Raw genomic sequence first — 26,489 nt, forward strand, 5'->3', positions numbered from 1 at the left:
CTATTAATGTAGTAGTTGATACACTAACTAAATTGGTGCCCTAGTTATTCATCTTGTATTCAGAATATTATTTTGGCTAATGCTAGCTATCTATGAATTCTTTGGTCGTTGGCCCTTTTTGGGAGTTTTTTTTTTTTTTTTTTTTTGAGGTTATTTTCTAAATATTATATAGATAGATATTATTAAAACAAAAGTTATATAATTCAATCGTGTTTTATCTTGTACTCAAGTTTCTAACACCCTTTAAATAAAATAGTAAAAACTCATAAAAGTCCCAAACATTAGACATCTAAAGACCAAATAACAATGAACAAACAAAAAATAAAAAGAAAAACTAACACAAAAAGACAAAAAGAAAATATGACATAGGATATATAGTGCAACGTGGAGTGCACTCATTTACAACCAAAATTTAAAATTATATGGTGTTTTTACACCAACTTTTTAAACTTTTTACTCTTTTTTTTAATGGGGGTTGGAATTTTTATATCGTGTTAAATTTTTACTGTTTTACGGTTATTTTTTAGTTATTTCACTGCTGTATTAATTGTTCAAATTTATTATTTTACGATTGTTTTAAAAAATTTAATATTATTGTAAAAAAAAATGTGTTGAGTCCATAATTAACACTTCCTTATTATTTTTTCAAATTCTATATAAAAACCATTACTTGCTTGACCAAATTGCTTAACTTTTTCATATTGCTCTTCGTGCTTTAATTTTTGACCATATTTGCTCTATTGATCCCATATGCTTTACCAATAATTTTATGCTCAATAAAATTGAAAACTTTTATCTAAAATCTAATATTTTTATAAAAATCTCATTTATAATTTAGTATTAGATCCTGTCTAACTCCCATGATAACAAAACGTGATAATAATTATCTAAAAATTGTTTTTATTACGAATTTATAATCTCATAAGTAGACAAAATAAAAATATTTCCTTTTTATAGTGGTTGAAAAGAAGATTGATCTTAGAATTAGTGATCAAATTAAGGCAAATGGCAATAATTGAAGCTTCATCAGCTTTACTGGTTTCAGTTCTTCTCCTCATTCCATTGCTTATTACGCTAATACAGAAATGTGTCCAAAAACAAAACAAGAACCTTCCTCCAAGCCCTCTAAAGCTCCCTTTCATAGGCAATTTACACCAGCTTGGTTCATTGCCTCACCAATCTTTATGCCAACTCTCCAAAAAATATGGCTCAGTTATGCTTCTTCACCTTGGAAATGTGCCAAGTGTTACTATATCATCTGCTGAGGCTGCAAAACAAGTCATGAAGACTCATGATCTCAGCAGTTGCAGCAGACCACAATTGCATGGTCCTAAGCAACTGACATACAATTTTCAAGACTTGGCATTTTCACCTTATGGAAAATATTGGAGAGAGATTAGGAAGATTTGTGTCCTTGAGGTCTTCAGTGTGAAAAGGGTAAATTCATACCAATCAGTTAGAGAAGAGGAAGTTACTAAGCTCATCAACTCCATATCTTATCACTCCACATCTTCTCCTGGTGCTCCTGTTGATCTTACTGAGAAGTTGTTTGCTTTTACTGGTAGCATAATTTTCAGGACTGCTTTTGGGACAACTTTTAAAGATACTAATTTTTGTGATGAGAAATTGGATGACATACTTGTAGAGGTTGTAATCTTCATGGGAAGTTTTTGTGCAGCTGAGTACTTTCCATATGTGGGATGGATTGTTGACAAGATTTCGGGTTTAGAACAAAGGCGCGAAAGGATTTCTCACAAGATGGATGATTTCTTTCAAAGGGTGATTGATGATCATCTCAGTCCACGAAGAGAAAAACAAGAGCATGAAGACATTGTTGATGTTCTCCTCAAAATAGTGAAAGAGCAAACTGGTTTTGGAGATACTTCTCTAACCATAAACAATGTCAAGGGAGTCCTCTTGGTAAGCTCTTCTCTTCTATTTTCGGATAGCAAATTCTAAAACAATTTAATTAATATGGATTTTTTTAATAAGAAAACAATAATTACAGAAAGAAAAATATATAGAAAATTTTTTTAATATGGATTTTTTTTTTTTTTTTTGACGTGAAATTTTTGTTGTTTTCTATAAATATATAGAAAATTTTTATAGTAAGAGAACTCCTATTTTGTTTTCTATAAGAGGACATTTTCTTAACTATAAAAATAGTAGACTTTTGATATTATAAATTAGTTATTGTATAGTTGTATGTGGAGAATTAAAATTTTATTAGTAAAAAAACATTGAATTACATTAGTACTATAAAAAGCTAATAAAAAATGAATTACATTACTACTATAAAAAGCTAATAAAAAAATATATGTTTCTTCCACTTGTAGTTTTAATTTTATTTTATTAAAAAAAATATAAATATTAAATATATATTTGTCAGCAAAATATAATTAAAAAAAAAATTATACATTGTGGGTTCCAATATAATATGTCAGCGTAATAAATAAATTTTAAAAATTTTGTTTAAGTGCTAAGAGCATCTCCAATGATAGTGTTAACCAAGATTTTTGGCAACTAAATAAATGATATAATGAGGAGAGCCTTGGAATAATTAATGCAGAGGATTTTAACGTGGTTAGAACATTAATGAGCTGTAGTCTACGAGTCTTTGTTATTAATGAGAGTTCTTATACAGAGAATATTTTTGGTGAATTCTCTCTTTTTTTCTCTTCGATTGATCGATCCCCTTTTTTCTTTGGTTCCTGGGTATTAATAGAGTTTTGTAAGGATCACTTGTCTTTTAGTGTCAGTCCCCTAGGTAAGAGATATGAAATAAGACATACATGACCTATGTCGTAAGTATCATAGGAATTAGGTGAGAGTAATTTTTATCCTCCCTTCACCGTAAACGAGGCTGACGTCGTCTGTCATATCCTTTTATGGGTGTTCTAATACGTTTCCCTCATGCCGCATTAAATGTGAAATGACTGTCTGAACAAATTCTCCTTCTCTCGGAGATGCTTTGTCGTATCTTTAGCTCCCGAAAAATAAAGGCGGGCCTTATGCTCTTCTCCGAGGGCTCACTCCCTGAAGTGCACTAGCTTGTCTATATATAACTTGGCTAATTTCACGGATGATGTGCCCTTGACATCCACGTGTCACATGCAACCGTTGCCACACATTTTGGTTTAAATTCGAGGCAACAGGTAGCATCCTTTAATGATGCTAAAAATCTCCACATCATTCAAAAATATAGTATTTTATTTTGTCTCTCTTTCATATCATTTTTGGCATTCTTACTTCTAAAATCACTCCAATGGTATAACACTCTTCAAAAATACTATAATTATGATCTCACACATTATTATTTAATTTTTTAGCAATAATAATTTCTTAGTTTTAATTTTTTATTAGAAAAATAATGATAGCATCAATGCTACTGTGTATCATTATTCACACATGTTCCTAGAATAACATTCTTTTCCCTCCAATGGTATATCATCTTAATATTTTGCTACTTCATCTATCCACCTAAGCAAGCATCCCTTAATTTTTTACCATTAGGGATGCTCTAATAATAATCTCCTTGCCAAGAAGTGCAATATTAAAATCATGCAAGTGGCGAAAGCCCATCCCCCCTTGATCCTTTGGAACACACAAACGGTCTCAGCTCATCTAGTGAATACCATTCCCTTGTTTAGAGTTAGATTTCCACCAAAACTTGCACATCATTTTTTCAAGTTCCTCACAAGTGCCTTTAGGGATTAAGAAAACAATCATTGCATAGTTAGACAGAGATTTGTCAACCGATTTCAAAAGAACTTCTTTACCAGCACGAGACAGAAATTTGTTATCCCAACTCTCAACTTTTTTCCTCATTTTCTCTTTGGGAAAACCCAACACCACATTCTTATTTCTTTTCATAATGTTCAAGGCTAGATACTTTCCTCGTGGGTCGTTCTTTGATGCTAAATTAGGAAGTAATCCTAGCTATATTTGGAGGAGCATTCTTGAAGCTAAAGATGTATCTTAAAAGGGGTTGTTTGATTGTTGGGACGGGCAAGGATGTATCAATCACTAAGGATCCTTGGCTACCCGACAGTGATAATCCCTTTGTCACATCGTTCCATCCAAGTTTGTGCGATCAAAAAGTCTGTTGTTTGTTGGTCGTGGATGCAAAAAGCTAAGACCATGAGATTATTGTTGATTTGTTTAATAGTACAGACAGAGAGTTGATTTTCAGCATCCCAATTGCTTCTTCAGGAGATACCAATACTTGGTATTGGAGCAAGGAAACATCTGGTAAGTACTCTGTCAAATTTGCCTACAAATTGATTGAATATTTGAAATATCCTCAAGCCCCTAATGGCAACTCTGGTTTTTGGAATGAGCTGTGGAAGTTGAAGGTTCCCTCAAAGGTAAAAGAAATCCTTTGGCAAGCGTTGTCTAACTACCAACTTGTGCTTAGCTCATTCAAAGGCATGTTCAAATCCCCTCTATTTGCCCCGGGTGTAACCAATCGGCTGAAAATATCAGCTATTGTCTAGTTTTGTGCAACTTTGCAGCTGCTTGCTGGTGCGAAGTTGGTTTACTTCGTGGGAATTCTGTGTTTTCCTCCTTTGGTGACTGGTTTCAACACCAGTCCCAACGGTGGAGCAAGGAGGATAGGCAATTGGGTGCTACGTTATGTTGGGCAATATGGCATCATCGAAATAACAAAGTGTGGAATGGGAAGAGTAGTACTGTTAAAGATGTTGTTGCTTTTCCTAAAGGTGATCTTGAACAATGGTTACTTGTTCAAAACAAATCATTCAATATTTCTCTTTTTTCGATGGAGATGGGGGAAGGGGATGAGCAATGGTGTGCTCCATTAGATGATAATTACATGATTAATGTAGATGCAACAATAATAGAGGGTGCTAACAGATTTGGGTATGGCTGGGTGTTTTGAGATGGGTCATGTGTTACAAGCTCAGTCGGGGTCTTGGGTTGGTTGTGTTGACCCAAATCTTGCCAAGGCCATTTGAGTGAATTGGAGGTCCTAAGTTGGCTAAAGATGCTAAATCTTTCCAATGTGACTGTTGAAACGGATAGTCTCATCACTGTTCAAGCTATTAAAAGCTCGATCAATATGATCTCTCCTTTTGGTAGTTGTATTGATGATTGCAAATCCTTGTTGTCTGATTTGGAAAATGTTAATTTACGTTTTATTAAACGATCCGCTAATCATGTTGCTCATGGCTTAGCTAGAGTTTCATGGTTACATGATTGCAGCTATTCGGTGACTTCTATCCCGAGTAGCATTCTTGATGTAATTGCTCAATAGATGATTTAATAAATTTACATCTTTTATTCAAAAAAAAAAATATAATAATCTCCTATTACAATTTTTTTTAGTCAACCTCCACACCTCAAAATATGTCATAATATTATTTTTCATAGCAGTACTTGTTATTATTATAATATCATTTCTGTAAATTTTTAAATAATTTACATTGAAGTTTTTTGAACACATGTGGTAAATTAAAATATCAGGAACTATATTATCAATACTGTAAATTATTCAAAAAAAAACTTTAAAATTTACAGGCTTGATATTATAACTATAACGAACATCGCCATTAAAAAAAATTGAAAAAAAAATATACTCTAGCATAAGTTTTCGAGCGCAGAGATTGACTAAGAGGTTGAAATAGAATATTCACGGTAACACTCTTCTATTTTTTGTTTTGTTTTATTTTATTTTTTATTTTAGTTTGATCCCTAAAGAATACCTCAACAGCCCCTAATTTTTTTTTGGTTACGCAACCCAACTCAATAATAAGAATTATTTCAAAAAAATACATTTAGATATAATAATAATAATAAAGGATAAAGTTACATTACTAAGATAAAAAAAAAAGTAATTGATACATAACAAGCAAACCACATAAATATTAATGCATGACTTAGACAAAAAAAAAAAAAAATTAACAACTCAGTAGCCCAAAACCAAACACAGAAAATACAATTTAGTAAGCCACTGTCAAAACTCTTTTTGAAATTAGTAAACATGGAGGAGTTGCTAAAGAATAATAATATAAAGCTCGCCCCAATCACGAAACTATGAAGGACCAAGGAGTGCCTAACAAAATCTTTATAAAATTATATGTACATGTTTAAAAATTACATAAATAAAATATCTATTCTATATAAAATGAGGCTATATAATAGAATTCTTGGTTTACCAGAAATTATTAGGTGATTTTTTTCTTTAAATAAAAAAATAACAAATTATTAGATGTTGTCACGTAAAGAGTGAGGATCCAGTTAGTTAAACCTAAATATAATTAGTCTACCTAAAGTGTTTCAATTAATAATAAATTTGTTAATATTGTTTATTTTTTTATTAAAATTTATTTTTAAATTTTGATATTTAGAATTAGTTAAATTTTAAATATTATTTTAAATTAAATTTGAATGTTTTGATAGTTTAACCAGATGAGCATTTTCATTAATTCTGATGATAAATTTATGATGAATAATATTTTTTTTTAATTACTATTACAAAGTATAATAGTAATTTTTGTTTTTATTTAAATTACTATATTTTAAAATTTCAATAATTATCACTACATTGAATATTATTAATTTTAAAATTATGATATTAAAAAAAACTAAAAACTAAAATAAAATTAACATACGTGACTTGACACGTAACATCTATCTAGTATATATATTTATATGTATAAACTTGAAAAAAAGTTGGCCCTCCTAATAAGTTTGTCTAGTTTTGCCACTGTCTAGCTCGATATATACTCCATTTATTAATTTCTATCTTTTCTTCAAAAGTTTTAAAAGAAAAATAGAGAAAAAAATATAAAAAAACTCCAATATCACCGAAAATAGGTTATAAGCATCGAAAAATGATATGATATTTGAAATTTTAATTGTTTTTTTAAAAAAATATTTCTAAGACTAATATCTTTATTCATGTATTTTTTTTTTTTACTATTTTGTAACTAAATCTTCAAAATAGTTAATCACACCAATTTTGTAAGTATTCATGTTCACAATAGTTTCTTAGTACAATTTATAATTTTTTTTTTTTGTTTAGTTTTATTTTTTTATATATTTAGGTTTAATTGTTATTTAAAGAAAGAGAAACAAGTATTTTTTTTTTCTAATGGTTAGAAAACAATAAGTAATAGTAGGAAGGGATGTGAGAATTTTTTTAAGTAAAAATTAGTAAGGAAAAATAAATTAAAAAAAAAAGTTTTTTTATAAAGATAATGTGAAAATGTTTTTTTTTTTAAGATAAAAGGTAAAAAAAATTGTGTAAAGTAATATCAATTTTTTTTTTTTATTTGCTATTAAAAAATTATGGAGGAGATATGCTAACATAAACTAAACTCTACTTTCATTTTTATATACCCTATTCTTTTATCACCTTTAGATTCTTAATCTAAGTACAATAAAAATGTTCTCACCCTTCCCATAGGGACAAAATAAGGTCCCTATTAGAAGTGAATGAATTAATTTATTAAGTGACCCAAAACAGAGTATTTACACATGATAGTGTTACATGGATCAAGAATGGAATAACAGAACTTAATAGAATCCTAACAACCTTCTAATACAGTTAGCAACAGATTAACTAACTTAACGGTAAGCTAACTAAGCTTCTAATAGTCCCTACTATAGAAGTGTGCTAAATATATATTTGTAACTTCTTTAATTGTTTTCTGAAAAGCTTCTAGTCTTCAGAAATAAAAATGTGTTTTTAATAACAGAAAGGCTTTTTGAAAACTCGATTTCACCAATCATGACTTGACTACTAATTTAATGTGTCTGTGATTGCAGGATATGTTTATAGGTGGGATAGATACTGGTGCAATCACCATGGTGTGGGCAATGGCAGAGCTAATCAAGAGGCCTAAATTGCTTAAGAAGGCTCAAGATGAAGTTAGAACTTGCATTGGAAACAAAGGAAAAGTCTCAGAAACTGACACTGATCAGCTTCAATACCTCAAAATGATAGTCAAAGAAACTCTTAGATTGCACCCTCCATCTCCTATGCTTCTAAGAGAGACCATATCACACTTCACCATCAATGGATATCAGATTATGCCAAAAACACTACTCCAAGTGAATGTTTGGGCAATTGGAAGAGACCCCAACAGCTGGAAGGATCCTGAAGAGTTCATCCCTGAGAGGTTTTCGGATAGCCCCATTGATTTCAAAGGTCAACAGTTCGAGCTGTTGCCATTTGGTTCGGGGCGAAGGATGTGTCCTGCGATTCACATGGGAACCACAATAATAGAGGTTGGACTTGCAAATCTCTTATACAGCTTTGATTGGCAATTGGCTGATGGAATGAAGGACCAAGATTTCAACATGGACGAGATTGCTGGTCATTCTCTTACTATCTGTAAGAAAACTGCTCTCAACCTTGTCCCCAAGAAGCCATTCTAAAAAAGAATAACTACTTAGCCAAAATCTACTAATGCAAGTGAAAAATAAATTGAATTCATGATTCTCTTTGTATTTCCATTGCCTATCGCCTCAATTTATTTAAGGCCTACATTTTTTTAACCACTTGAGGCTAGCTCAAGTGGTCATAGGAAGGTGCGTGTGTGTTGCAGGTCTTGTGTTCGAGTCCCAAATTAAACATTGTGTAATATATAAACGCTTAAAGAAAAAAAAAATTAATGAACTGATATTTTTACACTAAAACTTGACACCTCAACTAAAATTTCCACCTAGATAATTGCAGACCTAAACAATTTTGACATCATTACTCCTATTTCTTTCTTTCTTTTTTTGATTTTTTTAAGGAAACTCTTCCTTTCACGTATGCACTCTCTCAAAAATGAAATATATATGTCTATTTCCTTTGCATACCCATAATAAAACAAATTACATATTAGGATTCCTCAATTTTTTTGCACAACACTTCATTGTGTAATCATTTAACTATAGCTTATAGTGTGTGTGAAAGAACACAGTTTTGAAAGACAAGTACTTTTTCTTTAAGATGATTATGAAACACTTGCTTTTTATTTTTTTCTTTCTTTTATCTCAACAGAATATGTTGATTGACAAGAGTTGGATGAGTGTGAAGGATAGATTATCTGACGAGTATGTTGAAACTGAAAGAGCCAAGATTTACACTAATATATGAGAGTGGTCAAATTAGATTTCCATGAGTGGTTTGCTTGAACCGAAATTTCCACGATTTGAACACAGGTGAACATCATTTGATAGAGAAAGGTATACAACATACTAATACAATTTGGGCGTATCATGGGGAATATTTAACTTTAAAGAGGGGTGCGCCAAGCCCATGCACTAGTGCGCGACACTCAATAGCCCCAATAGCTTGCACTCTTCCCCTTAAAATATGTCCTAACCACACCTATTTCACATTTTAAAAAAATTACCCAATTGAAAATACTAAATCGGCCCAAATCAAACAAAATATTTTTTTTTCATAATAATAAATAAGTGGAAAGTTTACTTTTGAAAAAGACTCGGTCAATAGATAAATAAACTTAGACCTAACGGTCATTACAAATAATGTCACCCGGTATAGAATAATGTCACTCTATTATTGTGAGTCGCAAAATAATAGAGCCTTAAAATTAAAGAGAATTTACAACCCATAAATAAATTAAAGAGTCTATTACATTGGTCAACTTAGTTATTAATTCTCCCGTCAGTAAAAATTCATTTTAGATAATTAATAACTATCTCAAAATCGCTCTCCACCATCACAAAATGATATGCTTCAAAAGGTTCTTTATGTTTCATTTAATCACATGTGAGATACTATCTAATAACTACCCAACTGCTCGTTGTTTTTATCATTTAGACGGTTATTGGTGACTTGGAAGGTTGTATCTCGCTTGATATGAGTTATCCTCATTGTCTATCTTAATAAAAAAAAATTGCTAAGTGTTGGTAAGTTGTTCACCTCGCCGCATCTTTTCATTTGAATTAGTATTATTATAACAATTACTATTATTTATGTGTATATTTATACACATAAAATCTATTTATCTATCTATATCTATATCTATATAGCATAAAAATAAGACGATGACATGACGCTTTATAAGTACTTTTATCTATTGTCTCCTTAATTCTCTCATTATATAAATTTTTTATTAGATTTATTAATTTGTGTGATTAATTCATCCTTTTTTTTTTTTAATTTTTTTAAGCTTATTATAAGTATTATTTTATTAATTATTTAACTATAAACCGTATAACACTTAAATCTAAATTGAGAGCGTCTGCCGTCTTTTGCTCTAAGGCAGTTATTTTTCCTTTATGGTTTTTTCACTTTTTTCTTGCTTTTTTCTGCAATTTGCAACGATTAGAAACTGTCTCCTTCCTCAAACAACTTTGTATTTTGTTGTCTTGCTTAGTCATGGATCCATTAACCAGTAAGATGAAGGGTGTTATCAATCTTGATGAAGAAGAGGAGTCTGTTCTTGCTTTTGCTGAAGAAGAATGAAGCCACACTGGGATGGTCGTTTCCCTGCAAAAATTTCAGAAAAAGAACCAGAGTTGTTTATGATCTCCTTTGGCTGTGAAGGAGATAAAGAAAGAGTCCTGACTCAAGAGCCATGGCACTTCCAAAATCACCATATTGTTCTTTATAAACCTACTCCTCTACATAATGTAACTCCTTCAGACCTTAAATTCTCTCCTTTTTGGATACAAGTTTATCGACTACCCTTTCTTAGCAAATCAAGGGGTCTAGCAGTGGCTTTAGGAAACATTATTGGAGAATTTCTTGAGGTCTATACTGATTCTCTTAATGAAGGTTGGGGACCTTTTTTGCGCATTCGAGTCAACATCTATGTCACTAAACCATTGAGAAGAGGAAGGAACATAAGATTGCAGCAAGTTAAGGACAAATTTTGGGTGGAATTTCGATATGAACGGCTTCCCGAATGGTGTATGGAATGTGGTTGTCTTGGCCACCCTTACCAAAAATGTCAAACTTTTCTTGAACTTTTGGACAATGGTATAGAACCAGAACTTGCTTATGGACCAGAAATTAAAGGTGCGGCTCTCCCATCCTCGGGTTATGATCGATATAGGACTGATTTCTCTAAAGGTAATGCCTGGCCTCTACTTACTCGTTTGGCAAGAAAAACTATTGTCGACACCATCCCATCTTTTCCAATCCGTAACCAACACCAGCCTCGACAACTCCTCTATGGAGAATCTTCAAATGCTGGAAATCAGCCTCATAAAGTCTCGACAGATGTGGGTATAGATGAACCACAAAACTCTCCACTTTTAGCCAACATGAACAGCAATAGGCCTCTTTCTTTTGCACCAGCAACTCTGGCTGCTGCATCCTTGGTTCCTAAGCACGTTCACTTGCCAACACCAGCAATAAATGAATTTTCTGGTGTACATCAGCAAAAGCAAAAATTGGATTCCACTAATTTCTCTGCATCAGCATCTGTGGCCGATCCTTTGGGCAAGAATAAAGGCATATCTGAGGCCACTACTAATTTGAATTTTCATGGCCTGCCTATTAATTCGAAGCCTCACGGTTTGCAGATACATGGTGTTTCCAAATCAACACTTGTGGATGAAATCTCTACCAAAATGAACCTAAAAAAAGGCACGAACAACTCACCTTTCAACCCAGTGTCCCCTGCATCTCCTAATGAGAGTGATCTCTCTGATCTTTATATGCCTAATGTCGGACAGCAAGCAGGGATTGTTGCTACATATCCGCCTGAAACTATGCATACTCAGCCACTTAATGTGAGAACTGCTGCAACTTCACAACACATTCAATACCCCACAATGACAGATTCTACAATCTGTATGCTTCCTACTGGTGCTGATTGTGACAAAGAGAACAGTTCTCCTAATCGTGCGAACAAGAGACTTCCTGAGAAATTGTCCTTACGCAAAACACTCAAGCGATGTAGGGGTCCCAAACCTATCCTCTCAACTTCGGAGTTGTCTACCGATGCTGAGATGTATCAGCATGTTTCTGAAATTGCAACAGATTCAACTGATATTTTGGACAACGATGCGGAGGCTGTTCTTCAGCCCCGCAAACAGCCATGAAAATTATTAGCTGGAATGCGCGTGGTCTGGGGAATCCTAGCGCATTCAGACAACTTCGTTTGCTTGTTCAACAGCAAACTCCTCATGTTTTATTTCTTATGGAAACAAAGTTAGCTTGTAATGTAGTTTCTCGTTTTCGTCAATCTTTAAAGTTTAATAATGGACTAAAAGTCCCTAGAGTAGGCTTAAGTGGGGGTCTTATGTTATTATGGAAAGACAATGTTGATGTAACTCTTCTTAATTTTAATGCAAATCTCTTTGATTGTTACATGAAGTGTGACACTGGGCCAACTTGGCATTTCTCTGCTTTCTATGGAGCACCTGAAACTCAAAACCGAATTCACACTTGGACACTTCTTGAGCGTTGCAAAGATGTTGCACCTTTGATGCCTTGGTTGGTGATAGGTGATTTTAATGAAATCCTATCCAATCAAAATAAACTTGGTGGTGCCTTACGAAGCGAAGCGCAAATGGACAAGTTTCGGAATGTTTTAGATTCTTGTTATCTTTATGAACAACCATATGAGGGGGACCCGTACACGTGGATAAAAGGAAGGCTTAATACTAATGCTACTAAGGAGAGACTTGACTGGTGTTTTGTTAATGATCAATGGCAACAAAGCTTCAAGCAAATAACAACACACCATCTTGATTATTTCAAGTCAGATCATAGAGCATTGTCTGTCATTGTCCTCCCATTAGAAGACCAATTGCCCAACAATCCAAGACGATCTCAGTTCAGGTTCGAGAAGCTTTGGCTTTCTGACCCTGCTGCTGCTGCAATAATTCAAAAAGAATGGAAAAAAAACCTGCCAGGCACTTCGGTTGAGAACTTCTGCAGTAACATTACATCATGTGCCAACTCTTTGCAACTTTGGCACACCCACAAGTATGGTAATATGAAAAAAAAAGATCAAAGAAGTTCATAATGAAGTCGAGGCCCTCAACAACCAAGCTGTACGATCTATGGATTCAATGACTCATTTGAAAAAAATGGAAGATACTTTAGATGAGTTATTGTCTCAGGAGGAAGTCTATTGGCACCAAAGGTCTAGAATAAATTGGCTTCAAAGTGGAGATGAAAATACGAAATTTTTCCATGCCTATGCCTCTTCAAGGAAGTCAAACAACACCATCAAAACGCTGCAAAATTCTCCAGGAATCACAGTGCACTCGAAGAAGGAATTAACTGACGTTATTTGCTCTTTTTATGAAGAATTGTTCACGGCTACTGGTACTGATGCTGCTGCCTTAGAACAGATCCTACACACAGTTCCATGCACGGTAACAGATGAAATGAACCAGCTACTTCTTAGGCCTTTTTCGGATAAAGATGTTTTGGACGCTCTTCGCTCTATGAGTCCTGATAAAAGTCCAGGAAGTGATGGAATGTCTGCAATGTTTTATCAACATTACTGGGATCATATTGGATCAGATGTTACTGGTATTGTTCTAGGAGTTTTGAATGAAGGACATGATATGAGTTCTTTGAACAAGTCGGTCATAACACTCATTCCAAAGATTAAAAGCCCAAAAGCTATGGGTGATTATAGGCCGATAAGTCTATGTAATGTGATTTACAAATTGATATCAAAAGTGTTAGTGATGCGCTTCAAGGATGTTCTGCCCTCAGTCATATCGGAAAATCAGAGTGCTTTCCTTCCAAATCGCCTTATAACTGATAATATCTTGGTTGCTTTTGAGCTTGTTCATCATCTCAAACACAAGAAACAAGGTAGCAAGGGATACTCGGCTCTCAAACTGGACATGAGTAAGGCCTTTGATAGGGTTGAATGGGATTACTTATCTGCTATAATGGCTAAGATGGGATTCGCAAATCATTGGATCTCCCTCATCATGCGCTGTCTATCTTCAAATAGTTTCTCATTTCAACTTAATGGAGAGATAGTTGGAAATGTGTGGCCAACAAGAGGTCTTCGCCAAGGAGATCCTTTGTCTCCATATCTTTTCTTGATTTGTTCTGAAGGACTTTCAAGGCTTTTGAGTCATGAGGAGGAAATGGGAAATTTGCTCGGATTAAAGCTTACAAGGAATGCCCCGTCTGTCTCTCATCTGTTATTCGCTGATGATAGCCTCTTATTCTGTCAGGCTAACAACAACTCGGCCCTTGCCATTAAAGAAGTGCTTGATGTCTACCACCGTGCTTCGGGTCAGTTGCTCAATACTCAAAAATTAATCATGTCCTTCTCACCAAACACTTCGAATGAGGCACAAGCTTTCTTTAGCCAAACATTGGAAATGCCGATCTGTGAATGTCATGAAACATATCTTGGTCTTCCAGCATATTCTTCTCATAATAAGCAAGAGTTGTTCAGCAATGTCAAGGAGAAAATTTGGAAATTACTCCATGCTTGGAATGACAAACTCTTCTCTGTTGGAGGTAAAGAAGTTCTTTTAAAAGCAGTGGTTCAGTCTATCCCTACATATGCCATGAGTTGTTTCAGATTGCCTATTGGGTTTTGTAATCAAATTGAATCCATGATGGCTAATTTCTGGTGGGGAACAAACAAAGATGGCTCGAAGATACATTGGAAGAGATGGAAATTATTGTGCAAATCTAAGTTTGAAGGTGGAATGGGTTTTCGATCTTTTATTGATTTCAATCAAGCTATGCTTGCCAAACAAGCTTGGAGGTTATTTGAAAATCCTAATTCACTTTTAGGCCGTCTTTTGAAGCATAGATACTTCTCTCGGAATTCCTTTCTTGATGCCCATCTTGGACACTCTCCATCTTTAACATGGCAAGGAATTCATTGGGGAAGAGAACTTCTCATCAAAGGCTTGCGATTTAAAATTGGTAATGGTTTTCGAATTCAAAGTGGTCTTGATCCTTGGATCCCTGGGCATGGCGAATTCAAACCTATTTGTTACTCAGGGCCATCTTCAATGCCGGTTTCTACCTTCATTCTTGACACTATGGAATGGAATTTGGATCTTCTTTAAAATTATTTTGCTCAAATAGACATTGACCGCATTGTCACCATTCCATTAAGCTTTTATCAATCACAAGATAGAATGATTTGGCATTACAACACAACTGGAGAATATTCAGTAAAGTCTGGCTTCCATCTTGCAAATTCCATCTCTGAAAAAAACCAAGAATCGCAATCTGATGACTTCAAGAGCTGGTGGAAATTTTTCTGGGCCTTACAATTGCCACCGAAAGTGAAAATTTTTGCTTGGAAAGTAATTCAAAATGCTCTGCCTGTGGCTAAAGCTTTGCACAAAAGGAAGATTATTGATTCAGCGACATGTTCGAGGTGTAGTAGTGCCTGGGAATCGATAGGATATGCGTTGTTTACGTGTAGCTTTGCTAAATCGGTATGGAAAAAAACTCACTTTACCATTGACTATCGACATGCTCATGGTATGTTTAATGGAGATTATATCATACATTTGGCAAACTCAATGGAGAAAGACGAAGTCGAGCTTATGATCTGTGTGTTGTGGTGTATATGGAATGATCGAAATAAAGTCTTACATGGAGGTTTTGCCCGAGACCCCTCTTCTTTGGTTGCATATGCTGGCAGTTTCTTGCATAAATATCGCTCAGCTAAGGCCTCAAACTGTAAGAATCAGGCCTTTAATACTCTCAATTCCGAAACTGTTGTGCCAAAAAATACTCACCATGGAAGTTCTTCACTTCAGCAAATCACACACCAGAAGCAGCATTCTGTTGACACTCACTCTGCTGGTGTATCACGTGAAAACCTGCAGAATATTGCAGAAAATTCAAGTCAGTTGGCACAAAACTTACAGGTCCAACCTCCTGGCAGCAATCGGCCACAAACAAATGTGATTTCCTGGTCCCCACCTGTAGGTAATTCTCTTAAGATGAATGTTGATGCTGCTGTCAATATTACGGATAAGAAGCTAGGAATTGGTGCAGTTGTCTGAAACAATCAAGGAGAAGTTATTGCTGCGTTTTCTAAACCATCTCAAGGTTGTTTTAGAAGTGATGAAATGGAAGCGAAGGCGCTATTCCACAGTCTAATTTGGGCCACTAAACATCAATTACCTCTAGCGCTTGTGGAAACAGATGCCCTACGAGTCTCCTCAGCTTTAAATTCTTTTCATAGAGACCTGTCTTATTTTTCTAATCTCATTGATGATGTTCGCTGTCTTTTATCCTCTTTCCCTGGAGTTACTGTTGCTCATGTTTGTAGGCAAGCTAATCAAGCTGCCCATGGCTTAGCTAAGTACGCTCTAGAGTTGGATGAAGATGTAACTTGGATAAGAGAAATACCTTATCCTATTTTCTCTGTTATTGTAAATGACCTTTAATTTATAATAACATGGAAAATTTCTCAAAAAAAAAAAACCGTATAACACTTCACAACTTATTATGATAAATAGAAAATAATATTTATTATATGTTCTTAAGGGATTAAATTGGAAGATAAAAAGTATAATTTCAATTTAAATTAATTAATTATTTTTTAACTGATATCTAACTATTTGTGAGGGATATATCATACTATTTTAAAAGTGTCATAATCAGGTGATAATGTTATTGACATATATACATTTTACATTGTTAATGTATATAATGTTATTGACATATATACCCTTTACATTGTTAATGTATGTTTTTATTATATTAAATAGTAAGCTTTTCAAAGTGAAAAAGTCCAATAGTCAAAATTAACAGCATAGTAGTGCACCTGTTTGTATTTCTCATGTCACTTTTTTATTAAGTGTATTTATTACCTTTTAAAACTCTATTTAATTCTCTCTCTTGATATTTTTATCTTCTCTGCAACTTTCCTTTGGAAAGTCTAATTTTCCTTTTTAAAACTCTTCAATAAGTTGACTAATTTAATGCAATCACTATTACCAATCTTACTATTTCCAATAAGTTGACTATTCAACGCAATTACTTCCCATTAATTTTAATAAACTGATTGTTCTTCCAAACCAAAAAATCTCTTATAAACTTTATCTCTTCCTCTTCTTCTTCTTCTTCTCTCTCTCTCTCTCTCTCTCTCTCTCTCTCTCTCTCTCTCTCTCTCTCTCTCTCTCTCTCTCTCTCTCTCTCTCTCTCTCTGCAACTATTATGTACCAGCATGATGTGAGTTGGGAAATGACGAGCACGACAAATAGGATCACCCATTAGATCAATGACAAGAGAAGGCTTACTACGGCGGCCACCACCGAGTTCATAACGGCGCTCAAGCTCCTCCACCGCCACTTTATCTAATTTCTCTGAATCATATTCTCGACATGCACACTTCCACCATGTATGTTTATTGATTTCAAAATCTCTAATTTTTTTACTCTTCTTTATCTCCATCTGTGCATAAAAATGTAAAATCCCTAATTATTTTATTTGTATTTCTCAATTTTTTTTTCAAATCCCTAATTTCTTTACCTCTTTTTCTCTCTATCTGTATATATAAATGTGACATATGATGAAATTTATCTGCCTTTACACATATTTTAATTTAAGTTTTTTTTATTTTTGAATTTCTTGGACTGATGCATGTTTGATAAGTTTGTCCTTAAAAGAAAAAGCTAAAAAAAATATAGATAATTTCTGGATTTTTTTTTTTAAAAAAAAAAAACAAAAAATATACAACTATTTGTTAATTTATCTATATTAGCTTACTCATCAAATATGTGTTACAATACTAAATTTTTGATTTTTCATAATATCAAGTTTTTATAATTTCTGAATATCTGTTAGTAGAGTTTTTAAAATATTTGAAGATAAATCTTTGATTCTATCTTATATTTTGCTACGTGTTGAGCTAATTGGTATATTACTGCTGAGTTATTATATATACGTGTTATATGATTGAAAGTTATCCTCTCTTTAAAAGTTAGTATAAGTATGCTATTCTAACATGATCAAACTTATCAAATAAACTGTTTTAAGAAATGAAACTTTGCTTCTTCAAACTCTGAGGTTTGGTTTACTGAGTCATTATATAGACTTGTATTGATGTATACTTAAGTCATGCTTTCACGTATATATGATTTTATTTGGTGAAATTTATTATTATGTAATAAGTTTTATGCTTTGATGGGTATTATATGTGTATGTTTTCGGTTTGTGATTGAATCTTTGTGAATCTTTTCTTATTTATATACTCTTGTAGTTGCATGTGAGTCTGAATATCTCTCTCCCTCTGTTTTCTTTTTCTCTTTTGCAGGCATGTTCTAACTCTGTTTTGGTGGATTTGGGTTACAAAATTCTCTCACACTTTTAAAGGTCAATTTTTTGAATTGTAAAACATATTTGCAGTGACTGATTCTCTATTATTGGTAAAGATTTCAAATTTTGGCTTTAAGGGGTTCATTTATTTATTTTGTTAGTTTGCTCTGCTATCATCCAATTAACTCAATAATTAATTGGGTTGTTTAATGTACTGTATATAAACACTGACTTATTTATCAGTGATTTTAGTTTTAATTAACATATCTATAAATATGTATCACTTTTGAACATTGGTTCGGTTGTAAAATAATAATTTACTTTTTTATATTTAACTTATTTGTAAAAAAATATTAACAAAAAAGAAAAATAAATAAATATCTAATGATATTATATTGAATACGGATACCAAGGTCTAAATTAGGGTTGGAGTCTAAATTATTAATTAAGGAAAAAAAAAACTATTATAAACAAATTTGAACATGACTTTTTTTTGTTTTCATAATTTTGGTTCTCAATAGAAAAAATTGAAAAAGTGAAACCAGTTTTACAGAACATGATTTTAGAAAATATTTTAACTTTTCAATTAAAAAAATCTGATTAAAAAAATATTACCAAACACACCTTTCATAAATCACATTTTTTTTAGAATATTTGCGGCAAAACTTTTTAATTTTAACATTTACAATTATTACACATATAACCCGAATAAAAAAAGTAGCCCTTATTAACTTACTATTTTGTTGTAGTTGTACTTTTTAGTTGTTAAGTGCTAACTAAATCTATTAAGTGGCAATTCAGAAACATGTGTCCATATATTATTTGACCACGTATTAAATAATTATTATTCATTCTATTTTTAATTAAAAAAATACAATTTAAATAGAAAAATTAAATCAATTTTTCTTTAATTAAATAAACAGTTTTATTTTTTCAGAAAAAGTATAATTTTTTTATTTAATACGTGCTCCAATAATATGGCGTCATGTGTGTTTTTAAGTTGACACTTAATAACCAAACTCGTATAGAAAATGCTTTTACTGTTATTTTCTTATTAAAGTCATATGTGTAATAATTATAAATATTAAATGAATTTCAACGCAAATATATATATATTTTTACACGCACCATCTTCACATAAACTATATATATACATTTTTTTGAAAAATAATTAGTATATGTAAACATTTAAAAATTTAGGTTACCGATTCAAAATAAAAATTATATGTATATTATAGATGAATAATATAGAGTAATTTTTCGGTATAAATACTTAAGTTTAACTTGCAGTTGTAAATAAATACTTAAGTTTAATTTTTGGCGGTAATAATACCTAAGTTAATTCTGAAACTTTTGTAAGTACCTAATTGTTAATTGTTAAGTAAATTGTCACGTGGAAATTCCTGATTGGTCCAAGTCATTAAATTTTTATTTTTTTTTAAAAAAAAAATTAATTTAAATATACCAATAAAAAAATGACACGTGGATAATGACATAATATTAACGGTTAGGTACCTATAGAGTTTCAAAAATATAACTTAGGTATTATTACCGCAAAAAATTAAACTTAGGTATTTATTTACAATTGAGAGTTAAACGTATGTATTTATGCTGCAAATTATTCAATAATATATTATATGGAGGTAGAAAATTACAATGTGGACTAACTTTGTGCTATCCGTTGCCACCTGTACAGGATAACCCATATGTTTCAACAATACACCCTGGTTTAATGAACCAACATGTTAGCTCCCTTTTTCATGTGCATAGCGGCTCTTGGGACTATGACATTGTACGAGATATGTTCAATAATCGAGATGTTGATATTATTTTGGGCATCCCACTAAGCTCAAATGTCTCCATTGATACATGGTCTTGGGTGGGGGAAAGAACGAGCAAGTTCTCGGTCAAAAGTGCTTATAACATGCTCTAACAACAAAAGCGCACCGAAGAGATGGTTGCAAACTCAGACTTCTGGCGGCAACTATGGCAATTGAAGGTTCCTCCAAAAGTCAAAAACTTTTTGTGGAGAGCCGTTACAGGTACATTACCAACTTGTGTCAAACTAGTGATCAAGCATGTCGATATTTCAGTCACTTGCCCTGTTTGTAATCTACAACCTGAAACCATCAGCCATGCCCTCATCTCTTGCCCGTTTGCATTTGATTGCTGGAGCCAATGTGCAACTCCAGTAGTTTTTGATCCTGACAGTTCTTTCGGCAATTGGTTGGAGACCATCTTTAAGCAAGCTGAAGCTGATATGATTTGTATTATTGCCATGTATAGCTGGGCAATCTAGAAGGCTAGGAACAAGATTGTTTGGAAAAAGAAACACTCCTCTGTTAATGACGTGCTTACTTCTGCACAAGTAGCTCTTGATCACTGGAATAAAGCTCAAGATAAAATTTCGTTGTCATCAATCTGTCTGGAAAGCATCGGTGATGGCGCTGAGTCATGGACTAGACCCGCAGAAAACACAATCAAGATTAATGTAGACGTAGCACTCTTTGATAGCGACAATAAGTATGGTTTCAAAATTATTGCCCGAAACCATCTTAGTCACATTGTTGCAGCACAGGCCGGTTGCCATGGCAGAAGATATGCAGCTGAAATCATTGAAGCCATGGGGATTAAAGAAGCTCTCAGTTGGGTAAAAACTAATAATTGGCAACATGCTGACGGACAGTCTTGTTTCAGTACAAGCTATGTGAAGCAACCAAGCAATGAGGTCCACTTTTGGTCTTTCAATCAAAGACTGCCAACTTTTGTTATCTACCCTCCTAAATGTTAATTTATTTTTCATTAGACGATCAGCAAACCGAGTAGCACAGTATGTTGCTAGATATTTTCGGTATTAATCTGATCGTAGCATTTCTGATATTTCTTTTTCTGGTGAACTCTTACATCTTTTGTATTCATAATGTTAAATTATTTAATGAAGTTGATATTTTATCTTTTACAAAAAAAAAAAAAAACTTTGTGCTATCCGTTGTAGCAAAAACAATTTAGAATTATGCTTTTGAGTTTTGAGTTTTGAGTTTGGACATAAGGACATTTGATTTGAAAAGCCAACCAAAACACTCTAAATTTGTTTAGGGAAAGAGAATTTAAAATCTAAGATGTTCGATTGAAATTGAATGAGAGAAAGACAACCACACATTTTGCTTTGTCATAAACATTATATAGATTCTTTTATTAAAAAACAGGCACGTTTTTTTTAGAAAAAAGAAAAGACAATTTAAACAAAATTATTAATTAATATAATTAATAATGTTAAAATAATAAAAAAATAAAAAATAAAAAATATGAGAAAATAAATAAATATTTATAAATCTAATAAAAAAAATAAATAAATGAAAAAATTAATGAGAGAAAAAATAATACTAATTAGAGAAATTTTAACATGTCATGTCACCATATCATATCTCTCCCTACATATACAGATATAAATTTTAAAAAAATGAAGTAAGTTCAATTTAAATTCTGAATCTTAATCCTGTTTAATGATCATAATGTGAACTTGTTAATTAATAATACTTAAATGTAAGTGTGATCAAAATAAAAGATGCTATTCGTACTGAAATAAAATAAATAAAAAAGATAATATCTATAATAGCAACAAACAACTTAACATGTCATGATTACGTGAATGTGTGATCGAAATAAAACATCAAATGTATGGTTAAACAATTTACATGTTTGCTAAGAGCATCTCTAAGGTGCACACTAAATTTGGTGTTACACTATTATCAAATTTAGTGTCAAAAATTATTACCACTCCAACCACAATACTAAAAATTATACTAAAAAATATTCCTTATTATTATATTATTTTTTTAGTAAAATTAAAAAAATTAATATCATATTAATTAACTAAAATCACAACAATATATCCCTCTAAATAAAAAAGTGATGCATACAACACACAGTTTAAATTTTATTTTCGGCGTGTTAAATTTCTCTGATTTTTCGAAATTTTGCAGGCTATATTTAATAACTATAATGTACACGACTATGAAATAATAATAGACTAAAAAAGTGTCTTGAATGCTAAAATAGATAGGAGTATATCAGTGCACCATTTTTAAAAAGATACATTATTTTTGGCGTGTTAAATTTTTCTAAATTTTACAAAATGTCTTAAATTATTATAATATGCACGATTATAAAATTGTTAGACTAAAAAAATTTGTGAGGTGCCGAAACAATACATTATATTTAAAAAGGTGTATTGTAAAAATTTTCAAAATTAAATTTTTAATTTAATAAATAAATCAAATAATATAAATATTGTTATGAAATATTAGTATTATGTAATATTATAATTTAGAGAAAGAAAATAGAGAAGAGATGAGAATTTTTTGAGTGTTTTATTCCAATAGGTGATCTCCTATTTATACACATACAAGAGTCAAATATTAAGAAATTAAGAGAAAGGGAAACTAAGAAAAAGGGAATGTTGATTACATTAATGGTAATAAATAAAAGATTTGGATATCCACATAATTAATACTATTTATAACACTCCCCCTTGGATGTCCATAATAACTGTCTCATTAAAAAACCTCGCCGAGAAAACCCAGTGGGACAAAACTCGGTCAAGGAAAAAAGAGTGCAGTATGAAATTACTCCCCCTCATTTTGGCATTCGTGGAGATCCTTTAATCGACGCATTCCAATCTTGTGAACCATCTTCTCAAAAGTTGATGTTGGTAATGACTTCGTGAATAAGTCTGCAAGATTATCGCTTGATCGAATTTGTTGAACATCGATATCACCATTTTCTTGAAGATTGTGTGTAAAGAAGAATTTTGGTGAAATATGTTTAGTTCTGTCTCCTTTAATGTACCCTCCTTTAAGTTGAGCGATGCAAGCAGCATTATCTTCATAGAGAATTGTTGGTACTTCTTTATTAGATGTTAATCCACATGTTCCTCGAATATGTTGTGTCATTGATCTTAACCAAACACATTCTCGACTTGCCTCGTGAATTGCAAGTATCTCAGCATGATTTGAGGAAGTAGCCACTAGAGTTTGCTTTGTGGATCGCCAGGATATAGCAGTGTCACCGCAAGTGAACAAATAGCCAGTTTGAGATCTGGCTTTATGTGGATCAGATAAATATCCTGCATCTGCGTAGCCAATAAGTTGTGACCCACAATTATTAGAATAGAATAATCCTTTATCAATAGTACCCTGGAGATAGCGAAGTATGTGCTTAATCCCTTTCCAATGTCTATATGTTGGAGCAGAACTAAATCTTGCTAATAAATTGACAGAGAAAGCTATATCAGGTCTTGTACAATTAGCAAGATACATCAATGCTCCTATTGCACTAAGATATGGTACTTCTGGACCAAGGAGCTCTTCATGTTCTTCTCTAGGTCGAAAAGGATCTTTTTCTACATCAAGTGACCTAACTACCATTGGGCTACTCAATGGGTGTGATTTATCCATATAAAACCGTCTCAAAATCTTTTCAGTATAAGTTGACTGATGAATGAAAATTCCACATTTTAAATGCTCAATTTGTAGACCAAGACAAAATTTTGTTTTTCCTAAATCTTTCATTTCGAACTCTTTCTTTAGATATTCCACAGCTTCTGAAAGTTTTTCAGGAGTTCCAATAATATTCAAATCATCAACATATACAGCAATGATAACAAACTCAGGACTTGAACTTTTTATAAAAACACATGGGCAAATAGGATCATTTTTTTATCCTTCTTTTAATAAATATTCACTAAGTCGATTGTACCACATGCGTCCTGATTGTTTTAATCCATACAATGATCTTTGTAATTTAATTGAGCACATTTCTCGATTGCTTGAATTATATGCATCAGGCATCTTAAATCCTTCAGGGATCTTCATGTAAATATCAATATCTAGTGATCCATATAAATAAGCTGTGACTACATTCATTAATCGCATATCGAGTTTTTCACTCACGGCCAAGCTAACCAAATATCTTAATGTTATTGCATCCACCACAGGAGAATATGTCTCCTCATAATCAATACACCGGACCTTTGAGAAAAACCTTGAGCTACAAGTCTTGTTTTGTATCTCACAACTTCATTTTTCTCATTTCTTTTACGTAAACATACCCATTTGTATCCAACGGGTTTCACACCTTCGGGTGTTTTGACTATAGGTCCAAATACTTTGCGTTTAGCAAGTGAATTCAATTCTGCTTGAATTGCTTCTTTCCATTTTGGCCAATCTTTTCTATTTTGACATTCTTTGATAGATTTAGGTTCAAGATCCTCGTTTTCATTCATAATTTCTAGCGCTACATTATAAGCAAAAATATTGTCGACAATTACTTCGAGTCGGTTCCATTCTTTTCTTGTATTGACATAATTTATTGAGATCTCATTATTGCTAATATTTTCGAATTTTGAATCTCTTCAAGAGATTTGTTTATGTCAACATCTTCCTCGAAATTTTCACCCTCTTCATTAGGGCCATCTTGATTATTTGCTCCCTTTCTTTTTCGAGGATTTTTATCTTTGGAACCGACTGGTCTACCACGTTTCAAACGTGCTTTAGAATCATTAATTAATTGTCCTTCTGGGACTTCAATTTGAATTGGAGCATTTTCAACTGGAATATGTGATTTTGTAATTTTCTTTGGGTCAGTGAATGCATTTGGTAATTGATTTGCAATATTTTGCAAATGAATTATTCTTTGAACTTCAAGTTCACATTGATTTGTACGAGGATCAAATTGAGATAATGATTGTGCATTCCATATAATTTCTTTTTCCAGCTGTTTCTTTTCCCCTCCCCCTAAAGCTGGGAAACTTGTCTCATTAAAATGACAATCAGCAAAACGTGCTGTAAATACATCTCCAGTTGTGGGTTTGAGATATTTAATGATAGATGGAGATTCATACCCAACATATATTCCCAGCCTCCTTTGAGGACCCATCTTTGTTCGTTGTGGTGGAGCAATCGGAACATATACTGTACAACCAAAGATTCTTAGATGGGAAATATTTGGCTCCTGACCAAAAGCCAATTGCAGTGGGGAGAATTTGTGATATGATGTTGGCCTAATGCGTACAAGTGCCGCAGCATGTAAAATAGCATGTCCCCAAGCTATAATTGGGAGTTTTGTTCTCATAAGTAATGGTCTTGTGATTAATTGGAGGCGCTTAATAAATGATTCTGCTAGACCATTTTGTGTATGTACATGAGCAACAGGATGTTCAACATTTATCCCTATTGACATACAATAATCATTAAAAGCCTGTGATGTAAATTCACCAGAATTATCAAGGCGGATTGTCTTGATTGCATAGTCTGGGAATTGTGCTCGTAATCAGATTATTTGAGCAAGCAATCTTGTAAATGCTACATTACGAGTAGATAATAAGCAAACATGTGACCATCTAGTTGATGCATTGTAACATCCCCGCTTCAAGCCTCCATTGGGCCCTTACACCCACGGAATGAATGGCTCTTATACACGAGTACGTCACTCTGGCTGCTTCCTGGGCTGATGACTGACCCTACAGACCAACACGAGTGTTTCCAGCGTGCTTTGTCCTCACTCGCACGCTTCCTGGGAAAACTTCCCAGGAGGTCACCCATCCTTAAATTACTCCAGGCCAAGCACGCTTAACTGTGGAGTTCTTTCGTGATGGGCTACCGAAAAACAAGATGCACCTTGTTGATATAGGTAGTACCAATCAATCCATTTAAGCTTTCTTTAACTGTGTAGTCCCATACCTACACAGTCTCAGAATCATCCCACTTGACCTTCCCCAGGCGGTGTGGGATTGCACAGCTTACCCGGTGTTTCCCCTTACGGATCACGGGACTACTGACTGTCACAATCACCCCCCCCTTACGGGGTCCGACGTCCTCGTCGACCACACTTCCGGCTGGGTCAAGGCTCTGATACCATTTGTAGCATCCCCGCTTCAAGCCTCCATTGGGCCCTTACAGCCACGGAATGAATGGCTCTTATACACGAGTACGTCACTCGCATTTCTTCTGGGGCCGATGGTGACCACTACTACGGACCAACACGAGTGTTTCCGGCGTGCTTTGTCCTCAGCTCGCACGCTTCCTGGGAAAACTTCCCAGGAGGTCACCCATCCTTAAATTACTCCAGGCCAAGCACGCTTAACTGTGGAGTTCTTTCGTGATGGGCTACCGAAAAACAAGATGCACCTTGTTGATATAGGTAGTACCAATCAATCCATTTAAGCTCTCTTTAACTGTGTAGTCCCATACCTACACAGTCTCAGAATCATCCCACT

The 26,489-nt window shown here is 33.2% G+C and overlaps 3 protein-coding genes across 3 annotated transcripts; all 3 read left to right on the plus strand.

The window, feature by feature from the left end:
- The first annotated feature begins 912 nt into the window (after window positions 1–912).
- On the plus strand, window positions 913–8,859 carry LOC115712071 (cytochrome P450 71B34). The gene is made up of 2 exons (XM_061113215.1): window positions 913–1,920; window positions 7,792–8,859. Exons 1-2 carry the CDS (start codon window positions 1,006–1,008, stop codon window positions 8,401–8,403), a joined length of 1,527 nt encoding a protein of 508 aa, XP_060969198.1. The 5' UTR covers window positions 913–1,005; the 3' UTR covers window positions 8,404–8,859.
- A 3,173-nt stretch (window positions 8,860–12,032) lies between these two features.
- On the plus strand, window positions 12,033–12,965 carry LOC133036753 (uncharacterized). Its single transcript, XM_061113483.1, has one exon. The coding sequence runs from the start codon at window positions 12,033–12,035 to the stop codon at window positions 12,963–12,965; it is 933 nt and encodes a 310-aa protein (XP_060969466.1).
- A 7,203-nt stretch (window positions 12,966–20,168) lies between these two features.
- On the plus strand, window positions 20,169–21,005 carry LOC133036754 (uncharacterized). Its single transcript, XM_061113484.1, has 2 exons — window positions 20,169–20,481; window positions 20,587–21,005. Exons 1-2 carry the CDS (start codon window positions 20,169–20,171, stop codon window positions 21,003–21,005), a joined length of 732 nt encoding a protein of 243 aa, XP_060969467.1.
- Window positions 21,006–26,489: the final 5,484 nt, after the last annotated feature.

The sequence above is a fragment of the Cannabis sativa genome, chromosome 4 (assembly GCF_029168945.1).
Source record: "Cannabis sativa cultivar Pink pepper isolate KNU-18-1 chromosome 4, ASM2916894v1, whole genome shotgun sequence".
Classification (NCBI taxonomy): domain Eukaryota; kingdom Viridiplantae; phylum Streptophyta; class Magnoliopsida; order Rosales; family Cannabaceae; genus Cannabis; species Cannabis sativa.